Source organism: Amblyraja radiata, chromosome 29 (genome assembly GCF_010909765.2).
Source record: "Amblyraja radiata isolate CabotCenter1 chromosome 29, sAmbRad1.1.pri, whole genome shotgun sequence".
NCBI lineage: Eukaryota > Metazoa > Chordata > Chondrichthyes > Rajiformes > Rajidae > Amblyraja > Amblyraja radiata.
Window position 1 is genome coordinate 27328561 of NC_045984.1, and position 14158 is coordinate 27342718.

Here is a 14158-nt window from a genome sequence, read left to right on the forward strand (position 1 = left end):
TGCATGTCGTTCTTGCTGTGGTTAGCAATGCATTGACAGCATGTAATATCCATTTGCTCTGCTCCCCAGCATGCCTGAATTGCAGAAGCTGCAGCAGCTGAAGGATGAGACTGGCGAGTTGTCATCTGCAGATGAAAAGCGCTACCGTGCCCTTAAACGGACAGCCGAGCGAGAGCTGCTGATGGTAAGAACCTCATCAATTTCTCTCAACTCTGCCTTCCATTACATTAAATCATATGCTTCATGGTTCCCAAAGATCACCTGCTTGCATATCTGCTTTGAAAATGGTACTGGCAAGTATTATGCCAAATGTTAGTGAAGGTTATTATTTGGGGAGACGGTCAATGAGGATCTTGTGGATGACAGTAGGGTGTTGAGGTGGACTCCAATGGATGGATGTCCCTGCTCTGGGAGGAGCGGCAAAGACTAATGCCAAATGCCTTTGCTTTAGAGTTTGTACTTTTAATTTGCCTTGCAGTAGCTTGACTGGTGCTTGAAACCTCTGACTCTTTGCCTTTTTAAACTGCTGCTCTGTTCTTTTATAGAACGCAGATGTCATCTGCTGCACCTGTGTCGGAGCTGGTGACCCTCGTTTGGCTAAGATGCAGTTTCGTTCCATTCTGATCGATGAGAGCACCCAGGCCACAGAGCCAGAGTGCATGGTCCCAGTGGTCCTGGGAGCAAAACAGGTACTTCAATGCGCAGCTTTGTGGAAAATAGTGGCAGCAAAAAAAGTAGAATGTTTGGTGCAGCAGTGGAATTGCTGCCTTAGTGTCGGATACCCGGGCTTGATCCTGACTGCACTGTAAGGCAGCAACTCTACTGCTGCGTCACTGCTGTGCTATATTAGAATAAATCAACAAGCTATTGTTTAAGTAAAACGGCCAATCTCAAACCAATCCCAAGGAAGGTGACTTGTTCTTAAGAAGGAACTGCAGATGCTGGAAAATCGAAGGTAGACAAAAGTGCTGGAGAAACTCAGCGCGTGCAGCAGCATCTATGGAGCGAAGGAAATAGGCAACGTTTCGGGCCGGGCCCAAAACGTTGCCTATTTCCTTCGCTCCATAGATGCTGCTGCACCCGCTGAGTTTCTCCAGCACTTTTGTCTACCTTAGGTGACTTGTTCTCCTCACTGGGGGGATGACCACGAACTTGAGTGCACTGGTGACTGGCTGCAATTTGAGCTGATTTTTTTTTTTCTTCACAGCTGATCCTGGTCGGCGACCATTGCCAACTGGGTCCCGTGGTCATGTGCAAGAAAGCTGCGAAAGCTGGTCTGTCTCAGTCTCTGTTTGAGCGTCTGGTCGTCCTGGGGATTCGACCGATACGTCTGCAGGTCCAGTACCGGATGCACCCAGCCCTCAGTGCCTTCCCATCCAACATTTTCTACGAAGGCTCCCTGCAAAACGGTGTAACTGCAGGTAAAAATATTGGAGGTTTCCAAAATGCTACATGAATCATCCTTTTTGCTGGACCCTGTGATCTGTCAGCACAGCTAGGATTCATATTGCTTTTACTTTAACGTGGCATTTTCATTGGGAAGCATGCTGACAAACAGAGTGTGCCTGTTGCCTTGAATGATTGGTTTTATTTGGAGGGGTGGTGGGGGGAGAGCTGGTACATTGGTCCCTGGGAGTATCACTTAATGGAACTGTGCCTCTTTTAAAAAAAATAAAATAAAAAATACTGATTTTACATTTCTAACAGGTTATTTAAAAAATGTGATGATTTTTTGCTCTATCATTATAAATAGTGAAGTATGCCTGTGATCTGGTAAAACAAACTTAATTCCATGAACTAAAACGGGTTGGCCATAAATACAGCAGTGCATCAAAATAATTGAAGCACAGCCTCAGTGTGAGAGTGTGTGTCGCACCACTGGTTCAAAATGAAACCCAGCTTCTATCACTGCCAAGTTATTGTGTTAGGGCTGTCTACGGAGTTTGTACGTTTTCCCTATGACAGCATGGGTTTCCTCCGGGAACTCTGGTTTCCTCCTGCACTCCAAAGTCACGTATGTTAATTGGCTTTTGTAACAATTGTCCCTAGTGTGTAGGACAGTTAGTGTACGGGGCGGTTGTTGGTTGATGCGGACTCGGTGAGCTGAAGGGCCTGTTTCCACGCTGTATCTCTAAAGTAAAGTGTTAGTCTAAGGCCCCCGTCCCACTTAGGAAACCTGAACGGAAACCTCTGGGGACTTTGTGCCCCACCCAAGGTTTCCATGCGGTTCCCGGAGGTTTATTGTCGGTCTCCCTACCTGCTTCCACTACCTGCAACCTCCGGGAACCGCACGGAAACCTTGGGTGGGGCGCAAAGTCTCCAGAGGTTTCCGTTCAGGTTTCCTAAGTGGGCCAGGGGCATAAGTCCTAGTTTTTTTTATAGTTGTCACTAACCCATTCCCTATTGACAGTATAGTCAACAGGTTTAGTGGGTAGATTGGATCCAAATAATTCCCCTGGACATCCAAAAGGTTGCATCTATTGCCTCGTGGTAGTGTATAAAAGAAACTCAAAAGAAAAAAAATTGCACTGAATGAATGTGGAGATATAATGGATGCTTGTCAGATGTACAGATAGGAAGGAGCCCATTGTGTAGGATCTATAACATTGTTGCTCTGATGGTTTATTTTTGGTTCACAGCGGATCGCATTAAGAAAGGTTTTGACTTCCAGTGGCCACAGCCGGACAAACCAATGTTTTTCTACGTGACACAAGGCCAGGAGGAAATTGCCAGTTCAGGCACCTCCTACCTTAATAGGTGAGTGTGGAGTTGATAAATCTTTACCAAAACAGACCTTCCCCTTCAATCATTTTTTAACATGAAAATGTATGTTTTCATTTAAATACTTCAATTCTGTGTGTCTGATGCATTCACTATTATGGTGGCAAAGCACAGGATTAATTTGTGCATTGTACATACATATATCCAGCTGCAAACACAAGGACCTGCAGATGCTGAAATGTTATGTACACAGTGCTGAAGTACCTCGGCAGGTCAGGTAGCATCTGTGGAGGACATGGATAGATGACATTTTGGATTGGAATCCATCTTCAGATTGCTCCAGTCAGACTCAACATCTTCTATCCATCTCCAGAGCCTGACCCACTGAGTTACTCCAGCACTGTGTATGTCCAGCTGGGGATAATGTGGAAAGTGACTTGTTGATGATCTTGCCAATGAGGCAGTGTTGTTAAGAATTATAAATGGAATGATTGGCAAGGATTTACATACCCACAACCTGTCATTGAGTAAATTGATGGTTGAACCTGCTCTGTTTTCAGGACTGAGGCGGCCAATGTGGAGAAGATCACCACTAAACTTCTGAAGGCAGGTGCCAAGCCAGATCAAATTGGCATCATTACACCATATGAAGGGCAGCGGTCATACCTGGTGCAGTACATGCAGTTCAGTGGCTCTCTGCACACCAAACTCTACCAGGTACGGTTTAGTGGGCATGGTCAAAAGTGACACCAAAACACTACATCTATTTGTTTGTGCACATCGGGTTGATTGCATTAGTCGAAACAGGGAGGACCACGTGAAGGTTGCAATCTCCCACTGCCCACTGAGGCTTTTCCCTGGGGGCATCAAAGCCATCCACCCAGTAACAGATGCTGTCCTGGCCTGGATGTCTTTCCTTGATCTACAACTTTAGGCTGTTTACGCCATATGCACGAAGAAGAAGACTGTTTAGTAACACCTTAGTAGTACTATTAAGTTATGCTGTCAGGACCATGCCGTTGCTAACTGGCCTTTCTGACGCTTAACAGTTGAGGCTTTCTCAGTAAGTGGTAATCATTGTAGTAAAGATTAAAGATGGCAACCATCTTACCTTGGCAGTGCGGCTGTGCATTCACATTTTCTATTTAGGATTGGCTGTTGAAGTTTTATTTCGAGGATTGCTATATTGTGAAACTCCTCTGTGCCTGTTCCAGGAGGTGGAGATTGCCAGCGTGGATGCATTCCAGGGACGTGAAAAGGATTTCATCATCCTGTCATGTGTTCGAGCAAATGAACACCAGGGCATTGGATTTCTCAACGATCCTCGCCGTCTGAACGTGGCCCTGACGAGAGCAAGGTGAGGAGTCTACTTTAGAATTTAGAGATACAGCGGGGAGACAGGCCCTTTGGCCCACTGAGTCCATGCCGGCCAGCGGTAGCCCCGTACACTAACACTATCCTACACACTAGGGACAATTTTACCAAAGCCAATTAACCTACATACCTACTCGTCTTTAGAGTGTGGGAGGAAACCGGAGCACCTGGAGGAAGCCCCCGTGGTCACAGGGAGAATGTACAACCTCCGTACATACAGCACCCGTTGTCAGGGTGGAACCCGGTTCTCTGGCACTGTGAGGCAGCAACTGTGCCACCCCATGCAGTTCTGCCCATATTACAAAAATCTATTGAGGGGAGTGCTGGATCAAGAAATGTTTAATAGGGTAATGAGGCCAAATGAGATTTATGAAACGATATATGTATATGTACTTCATGTCCCTGAGATTAATGAAACGGCATCCCTTGGGACTGAAGTCCCTCCCCTGGGGATTGAGCGTCCACTGTGTTATGCAGTACTGTATTAAGACTCTGCTGTAATGCAGGCAACGGCATCATTCCTGTTGCATTCCTACTGCATACTAAACACAAAGTGGCAGCCCATTGCTTGCCTGTGTTACACTCTTCATACCTGTATCTATGGTCTGTTCATAGTATGATTTAAGAGGAACAGATTGTCATTTAGTTTCTGTAGGGGTTTGGGAGGCACGAACAGATAGGAAAATGAAGTTTGGTTGTGGGCAGCGGTGGGGGGGATGGGTACGTTGGAGAATTCCGAGGGAGGGGGGATGAATTGGAGTTTTCTTAAGTTTTATTTGAGGACTAATGAAAGGGTTTTGTGTGCAGATATGGCGTGATCATTGTGGGGAATCCAAAGGCTCTGTCCAAGCAGCCACTGTGGAATCACCTTCTGAACTATTATAAAGAGCAGAAGGTACTGGTGGAGGGACCGCTGAATAATCTGCGCGAGAGTCTGATGCAATTCAGCAAACCCCGGAAGCTCGTCAACACCATCAACCCGGTAAGGAAAGCACCGTCTCTTTTCCAACCTTGCTGACAGTAGTCCTGGCCTCAGCTAGCTGCTCACCCACCTGTGATTGTAGACACAGCAATCTGTCTGACAAGGCCAGATGGTTGTGGCAGATTGTTTACACGAAACAGAGTGGTTTGGAACATTTATACGCCTCACAACCGGCTTTAACCGATGCTACAGTTTTTAGATATTTGGACACATGTAATTCTGTTTATTAGTTTCAATGCTTCGCTTGAAATCACTGCAGGTAATTGGCAGCTAGTAAGCGGAGCTGCCTGTACTTGGGTGGTCCCTCCTGGGAAACTGTCAGCTTACATAGAAGATAGACACTAAATGCTGGAGTGACTCAGCAGGTCAGACAGGAATATATATGGGAAAAGGGTATGCAAAGGATCGAGACCCTTCTTCAGACTGAGAGTTGATTTGCATATCCTTTTTCCCTAATGTATTCCTTCCATTGCAACCATCTAGAATATAACAGAGAACAGCACATGAATGTTCCCCTTGGCCCACCATGTCTGTTCTGACTGTGGTCGGTCCTTCAAAGTCAGCTGCGGGAGGCGCAACCAGGACACAGGCAGTCAGGCAAGGAGAGGGACATGAGTTTGAGGGCTGAGCCGGTCGAGGGTAACGGAGGAGCCCTGCATCAGCCTGGTGCTTACCTGGATCAGAGCTCCTCCAGTATATTGAGCACTTTGAACTTTTTGTAAATGCCGCCAAAATATGGCAACTCATGCATATACGATCTCTGCATAAAGAATGTCACTGTGCAGGGCACATGTGGTATAGCACCATGGAACCATGCCGATTTACAATTAACTCATCTGTCCATACTTGTTCCCTACCTACTCAAAGCATCTCAAAGGAAGCATTTGTATCTGCCCTCACCACCTCTTCTGATAGATATTTTGTGATCTTTAGTTCATTTGAATGTTCTTCAATATTGTCATTAGTTCTTCAATGGGCTGTGATTTGCTCTAATTCGTATCCATGTGTCCCAGGGAGCTAGATTCATGACCACAGCCATGTACGATGCCCGAGAAGCCATCATCCCAGGCTCTGTGTATGACCGGAGTGGCCAAGGTAACTTGATTTCAGATTTGTTTCACCATAAAGTTAAAACGTGGGGTGATAAATGTCCCGCCAGTTCTTGCATGGCTGGCTGAATTCTTAACACTACCTTATTGTGGGATTCATCCTCTGAAGTCGATGTGACTTTCTAACGTCCATTTAACCGGTTGAAGTTCTCATCCAGTTGCTTCAAACTCCAACCATTGCACTGAAAACTCAGTGGTTCTGTGCTCTGGTGTTGAGTTTGTATATTTAAATATTCTATACTACTACTGTAGTCAGTGCATTGTGGATTCATTTGAGTCCAGAGAGTAGGAGTTATTGTAAGGGGAGAGATGAGGGTAGATTCATTCACTGGGGATGAACAGGGGTGATTTAATATTGAGACAAGATTCCAAGAGGCTGCCTCCTTTAACAGGAGAGTCTAAAATTAGGAGCTTAAATTCAGGACTAAATTAGAAGTCATCTGTGTCTGGATGAGATGAGGAGAAGCTTTTGTAAATCATCGGAATTCACCAATTCCAAGGGCCAAGTACGACTGACTTCAGCATCCAAAAGGAGATCCGGAGGGAAAGATGAGACCAAGATTAACTATGCTGGTGGGCCATGTGTCTGCTTTCTATTACTTGTGTTCTGTGTTTCAATGTGAAAACTCTACACTTGCACGATGATTAAGAGGGGGGGGAGTGCAGGATCGAGGTGTGTGGTAGGATTACAGAAACCAAATGAGACTCTGAGATGGGATATACTTGTTTCTGATGAGATTTCTGGATCGCATTTCTCACACTTGTGCATCTCTCTCTTCCTCCCACCCGCAGCGGGTCGCCCTTCCAACATGTACTTCCAGACCCATGACCAGATTGGAATGATTGGAGCCAGTCCCAGCCATGTCGCTGCAATGAACATCCCTATTCCCTTCAACCTGATGATGCCTCCCATGCCCCCGCCGGGCTACTTTGGGCAGGCAAATGGTCCTGCGGCAGGTAAGCTGGGCTTGATCCAGTGCCTTGGGCACGGGTGTGGGCAGGTGGGCGCTGTGCCCCAGGAAACTGGGGTCACTGAGGTGCGGTTCTCCAGCTCCCGCCCAGTACTGAAGCTTGCTCTTTCTTGTTCGAAGGTCGTGGGATTGCGAAAGGGAAGCTGAGCCGTGGGGCCCGCCAGAGAAACCGTGGCCTGGGGAACCAGATCAACAGCCAGGGCAACCTGCCCAACAGCCAGGCCAGCCAAGATGTGGTGTCGCAGCCATTCTCTCAGGGCCCACTTACCCAGGGGTACATCTCCATGAGCCAGCCCTCGCAAATGAGCCAACCAGGCCTGTCTCAGCCAGAACTCTCACAGGTAAATCTCCGCTCTGCATAAATGGACAAGGCTGAGCTGTGAATCATACTTTGTATTGGTAGCCCCTTGAAGCCTTGCAAAATCCATCTCCTATCTCCCTCACAGGAAACTCGGCCAAGTTAATTTACTTCCATCACTGTGGCCCATCTAATCTCATCCTTCGTTCCCCATGAACAGAACTCTTCAGATTCCGCCTCATTCTTCATCCCCCTCATTATTCTCGACTCTCCTTTAAATAACTTGGTCTAATTTCTTTGGAATTTCCTACTATCCTTACCCTATTTCTCATTTCCCTGCCCCATTTTCTCTTTCACCCCTTTTCGCCCTTCCACTTGCTTTCCTATTATCTATCACCTCAGCTCAAAGATCTTGATCTTTGCAGGTTTAGAATCTAATGACTTTAATCCAGGCTTGAGGATACACTGATCTGTGGTGACCTTTTCAAGATAACTGGCTTCAACTTGTTTTTCTAATGTTCTCTGTAAATGCAGGACAGTTATCTGGGAGATGAGTTCAAGTCTCAGATCGACGTGGCCTTGTCGCAGGATTCCACTTACCAGGGAGAACGTGCGTATCAACATGGAGTGACCGGGCTGTCACAGTATTAGAACGTGAGTCTGGGGGCCTGGTATCCTTCCATTCGCATAACCCTTCAATCTTCAGCTGGCTTAAGCTGTCCCTGAAAAGTTGCCATTGAGACTGGGTTAATTGAGAAGTTCCTTGAGTTTAACGGGCTGAGAGGCAGATTTAAGTGGAAGAAGGGTATGGAAGTTGTCTGGACGTACAATGAGTTGGAAGCTAGAGTGCGTGGTGATGGGTGAAGAAATAGAAACAAAGAGCTGCCGATGCTGGTTTATACCAAGGATCGACACAAAGTGCTGGAGTAACTCAAAAGGTCAGGCAGCATCTCTGGAGAAAATGGACGGCTGACATTTCAGGTCGGGACCCTTCCCAAAACGTCGGCCGTCCTTTTTCTCCAGAGATGCTGACTGACCCGCTGAGTTACTCTGGTGTGGTAATGAGGTTGGGAGTGGGCAGGGATGAGGGTAGTACTGAATGGAGCGGAGGGGAAGGCCGAACAGCGTCATGGATCAGGAATAGAGCTGAGGATGTTGACGAGCATAGTGTGTGCTGGTCTGGGGCTGAGAGAAGAGGGATTGGTGGAGGAAATGACATCATGTTTGGTTTGGGTGCAGTCATGGCATTTGGGATGGATTGGATTTGGGGCAGGGATTGGCGTGATGTTGGGTTAGGATGGATTGAATATTGTGCTTGTTTTTCTGGGAAGGGGTAAAGGGATGCTACTCGTTTCAGTAATTTTATTGCCGATGAAACTTTGTTACCAAAGGATGAAAGGTGAAGTGGGGCTTGCGACCTAGTTGATTGATATGTCCCCTTTGTCCCAACAGGTTATGGAGAGGAGAGCTAGGCTTGAGCCAAGCTTAGTTCAACAGTAATTCAATCTGGGGAAAAAAAACATAAATGGATACCTGTTTCCACTGCGACTACTGAGGCATCAACTGTGAGAGAGCAACAGGAGAGAGAAACCAACCAAACCAGAGGAAGAGAAGAGAAAAGAGAGGAGGAGGAGGAGGAGGAGAGGAGAGAGAGAGAGAGAGAAGGAGAGAGACCACTGCTAGCAGTTTGAGACGAGGAGACTGTCTGGAGGAATGAAGTAATAGAGGGCACTTGTGTGCCTTGTCAGCCAGGCCAGGCCTGGTCTCACACATCTACTAAACTCTATTGCTGTTACCACGCAACTCGCCCACGCCGCTGAGACCCTGCTCCCACCTCGTCGAACAAGGGAGAGAGAAGAAGAGAGAGAGAGAGAGAGAAAGAGAGAAAGAGAGAGGAGGGGCTCGCACTCAATTACAGTTACCTACTACATCCGAACTGCCTGTTTCCTGGAGGAGGTGGGAGACCTTACTTGGTTTTGGGAATAAAAAGGGGAACATTATATCTCACAGTTGTTCTCTGGACGCTACAATTAGCGATTAAACTGTAAATTCCAGCAGTTAGAGCGTCGAAATGAAGATTAATTTCTGGCAAAACCCAGTTGACACAGAGCTGCCTTCTGCCTCCACCCCCTTCGTTTGCTTTAAGGTTGATCTTGAAGTGTCTAGGCCTTACGCCCAATGCTATCATTTCACGTTGCTTTCTCAAATCTTCCACAGTGATTGGTTTTAAATGCATGTGCAGAGTTGGGGTTTGTGAAGGATTAACCATGGACTGTCTGTCTGATTCCAGCACTGGGCCGTGGGAGAACTCCGCTGCTCGAGTTTTCCCTTCGCGAGTTTTACGATTTAATTAGAGTAGAAATGCCCAGAACTCTGGGAAAGTTGATGTCGACCACCTCTCCCAGGGAAGAGTTCAAACCAAGTCAGTGCAAAGAGGTGAATAAGCCCACGAGTCAGCAGCTATGGATGTTTATCCCTCACTACCCCATGCTCACCCACCCGGTGTTCTTCGTATAACCTGCTTTCAAATGTTTTGTTTCAACTTCAGTCTATCCGAATGATGAGATTGGAAAGGCGTTGAGCAGAGGATAACCGGTGCAGACTCTCGATCTCCGGCCGTGGAAGGCGAGCTGGACAGAGGGAGGTTGGGGTTAGGTGGTGCTCGAGTGGTTTGCACTGTTCTCATTTGGCGGGTAGTTGATCACATTGATGGTGGTTTTACTGCAGCAGCCAGCGGCAGGGAGGGGGGGGGCTGCGCGGCACGGATGTTTGACATGGTGGGGTACTGGGCTGGGCTCAGTGTGCTGACTGGATGGAACTCTGCCAACGAGGATCAAGAGAAATTGTCTAGGTGGCTGTTTCATTCTTGTCTACTTGCTAATGGATAATCAGATATGAAAGCTTTTTAGACTGCTGAACTTGTTTATTACTTTTAAGGGCACTGTATTAATTACTGGATTATTTTAGATACGAGCATTTAGAAAATCTTTTGTGTAGGCATTGGTGCCAAATCAGAAACTGGCAGTGACCCCCAGTCTCACAGAAGCTCACTAAACCCAAGCCTTTCTGGTAAAGAATTCCATCACTTGCAGAAAGCAGGTAGCTAATGGCAGAAAGTGTTTCATTATCTCTCGGGCTCGTGTATGATTTTTAGGATTGCAGTCTAAAACACTGAATAATGAACGCTGGGCTTTTAATCCAACAGCATTAAGATCAGCCTGGTAAAGGTGTATTGTTCCCAGATCTATTCTCTGCCACTGTGGGCTCCGCACTGCCAAGTTGCTGTTGTACAGAGAAAATCTACAAATTCTGTCCCATTCCAAAACAGGCAAAAAATATACTTGGTGGGGCAGCAAAGTAAAACTGGCTGCAGAATGTAACCACCACTTTGAGGGAGCCTTGCAATTAATTGAGTGCTGTGTGTTGCAGAAGGTGGGGAAATCTTGCAGCTGCCAAAGGCATAACTATCTTGAGTCAAGTGTCAGCACAGGCCTTAACTTTGGGCTATTGTCTCACTTTCCATGGACTCTAATCTGCTGATGGCAACAGCTGCACGAGGGTGGTATTTATTCCACATTTGGCCACGCCCCTCACTGCCCAACTCCTTTTTGCTAGGCCTCGATCCCATTAGTTCAGTGGTACGTAACAGCAATGATGTGAGGACTAAGGCTCGGTGGCTGAGGAACGAGTTGGGTTTAGCCAGTCGTGTCCACTGGCCACAAGCTTGAAGCGTAGGTTTGGGTAGCTCTGCTTCCTGCAATGATCTCATTGCTCAGCAATGCTAATCTTGCTGATGGCCCAGGGGTCTTGACGGCAGTTACTGTGGGCTCAGCACGGGGGCAAGCTCTGCAGACCCTCCTGTCAAATGGTCAAAATGTTTTGGGGCACAGGGTCTGGCCGAAGGGACTTCTCCTTTATGAAACTTGTTGTTTTTTTTTTGTTTTGGCTTCCTGGCAGAATTGTTTAAAAGTTCATAGTTGCATTTGTTTTTGGTAGTTCTTCTATCCAACTGTGAGCCCTCCATTAAATATGGATCTATTGGAGATCGCCTTCATTCACCTTCCCCTCAATAACTGACTTCTGCTTTGTGCTGTTTTTTTTTAATATAGCAGGAAGAGGAAAATCTGATTTTAGATCCTTTGCAAACCTGGTGCTGGTGTTGCATCTGTTGAGTGGAAAATAGTGTTTTTTCTAATCCTGTCTGGATTTTTATTTTCATCTATTTTGCCTCTGTAACAAGCACCATTAATAAAATTAGCTCTGCATCACAGCGTTTTCAGTTTGTTTCATATCTCGAAAGAGAAAATGTGCTTTCTAATTTTGAACCGTTTGCGCTCCTTGGATGATATTCAAGCCTGAAATCCATCAGGGTTTCTGTTCCATTATATTCTGTGTTAAAACTGACATTGTTGTTTCATTCATTTGCTGTTATTGGAAATGGAGCATGGCCTTGGATTGAACATCCAACTTATCTCCAGGGGACAGGAGTGAGGTATTTGTGCATTTCTGGGCCTCACACGCACACACGATGTACTTTAGCTGCTGATTTCCCCCACTCTACTGACCGCTTCTGGAATCTCTTGCATCCAGCTTAGCAGATAATCAACGATTGCTTAATATACCGTATGGGGTGTCAAGTCGAGTTTATTCGTCACATACACATACGAGATGTGCACACAGTGCCCCCCCCCCCCCATAATGTTTGGGACAAAGACTCATCATTTATTTATTTGCCTCTATAATCCAGAATTTGAGATTTGTAATAGGAAAAAAATCACATGTGGTTAAAATGCATTGTCGACTTTTAATAAAGGGTATTTTTTTATACATTTTGGTTTCACCATGTAGAAATTACAACTATGTTTATACATAGTCCTCCCATTTCAGTGCACCATAATGTTTGGGACATATGGTGTCTGTAATTGCTCAGGTGTCTTTAATTGCCTCCTTAATGCAGGTATAAGAGAGCTCTCAGCACCTTGTCTGTCCATCAGCTTTGGAAACTTTTATTGCTGTTTATCAACATGGGGACCAAAGTTGTGCCAATGAAAGTCAAAGAAGCCATAATGAGACGGAGAAACAAGAATAAAACTGTTATAGAGACATCAGCCAAATCTTAGGCTTACCAAAATCAACTGTTTGGAACGTCAATAAAAAGAGAGCACTGGTTAGCTTGCTAATCGCAAAGGGACTGGCAGGCCAAGGAAGACCTCCACAGCTGACGACAAGAATTATCTCTATAATAAAGAAAAAAAAACAAATACCTGTCCGACGGATCAGAAACACTCCTTTAATGAGGGCCAGGTGTAGATTTGTCAATGACCACAGTCCGCAGAAGACTATGAACAGAAATACAGAGGCTACACTAAGATGCAAACCACTGGTTAGCTGCAAAAATAGGATGGCCAGGTTAGTTTGCTAAGAAGTACTTAAAAGAGCAACCAGTTCTGTAAAAAGGTCTTGTGGACAGATGAGACGAAAATTAACATATCAGAGTGATGGCAAGAGCAAAGTATGGAGGAGGGAAGGAACTGCCCAAGATCCAAAGCATACTACCTCAACTGTGAAACACTGGTGGGGGTGTTATGGCCTGGGCATGTATGGCTGCTGAAGGTACTGGCTCACGTATCTTCATTGATGATACAACTGCTGATGGTAGTAGCATAATGAATTCTGAAGTGTATAAACACATCCTATCTGCTCAAGTTCGAACAAATGCCTCAAAACTCATTGGCCGGCGGTTCATTCCACAGCAAGACAATGATCCCAACCATACTGCTAAAGCAACAAAGGAATTTTTCAAAGCTAAAAAATGGTAAATTCTTGAGTGGCTAAGTCAATCACCCGATCTGAACCCAATTGAGCATGCCTTTTATATGCTGAAGAGAAAACTGAAGGGGACTAGCCCCCGAAACAAGCATAAGCTAATGATGGCTGCAATACAGGCCTGGCAGAGCATCACCAGAGAAGACACCCAGCAACTGGTGATGTCCATGAATCGCCGACTTCAAGTAGTCATTGCATGCAAAGGATATGCAACAAAATACTAAACACGACTACTTTCATCTACATCGGCATTGCTGTGCCCCAAACATTATGGTGCCCTGAAATTGGGTGTGTGGATGGGATCTATGTATAAACACTACTGTAACTTCTACATGGTGAAACCAAAATGTATAAAAATGGTCTTTATTAAAATCTGACAATGTGCACTTTAACCACATGGGATTTTTTTTCTATTACAAATCTCAAATTGTGGAGTACAGAGGCAAATAAATGATGAGTCTTCGTCCCAAACATTATGGAGGGCACCAGATAACGTCCCTGGAGCCTTGCTGCATTTTTCTAAACTTAATGTTGACCAAAGTTGGATGTAAGAGTGTGTGATCAAACAATTTCCAACATCGTTTTGCTTTTTATAATCCATGCTTCAAAACACTCAACCTATCTGGCCATCAGGGAAGATATTTTGTGCCTCATTCTTTCTACCATAGTTTTACACCATTGCCTTTTCTGGTTACATTTCATCAGCGACCTATCTCTCCAGACCCCACTCAAAGCCCAGCATGCTGTTTAGTCAACAGCATGTTTTTATTTTATTTTTTAAGTCAGTGCCCCTCATATATGCTTTGAAGAAAACTTCATGAAAATAAAGTAGATGCTGGAAATGTGTTTACTGGTTCTTGTTCCCAATCTGATCCTT

General features: G+C 45.6%; 1 protein-coding gene across 3 annotated transcripts in view; it reads left to right on the forward strand.

The window, feature by feature from the left end:
- Positions 1 to 11725, forward strand: part of upf1 (UPF1 RNA helicase and ATPase) — a 51230-nt gene extending 39505 nt beyond the window's left edge. Inside the window, exons 13-24 of one of the 3 annotated variants that reach the window (XM_033047003.1) lie at positions 70 to 184; positions 546 to 689; positions 1208 to 1421; positions 2640 to 2757; positions 3282 to 3438; positions 3936 to 4078; positions 4903 to 5077; positions 6091 to 6172; positions 6979 to 7143; positions 7278 to 7498; positions 7990 to 8109; positions 8908 to 11725. In XM_033047003.1, coding sequence (XP_032902894.1) covers positions 70 to 184; positions 546 to 689; positions 1208 to 1421; positions 2640 to 2757; positions 3282 to 3438; positions 3936 to 4078; positions 4903 to 5077; positions 6091 to 6172; positions 6979 to 7143; positions 7278 to 7498; positions 7990 to 8106 — 1651 coding nt within the window. In that variant the 3' untranslated portion in view covers positions 8107 to 8109; positions 8908 to 11725. Of the gene's footprint in view, positions 1 to 69; positions 185 to 545; positions 690 to 1207; positions 1422 to 2639; positions 2758 to 3281; positions 3439 to 3935; positions 4079 to 4902; positions 5078 to 6090; positions 6173 to 6978; positions 7144 to 7277; positions 7499 to 7989; positions 8110 to 8907 lie in introns of those variants that run through there. The other 2 variants (XM_033047006.1, XM_033047004.1) reach the window with 2 other exon arrangements.
- Positions 11726 to 14158: the final 2433 nt, after the last annotated feature.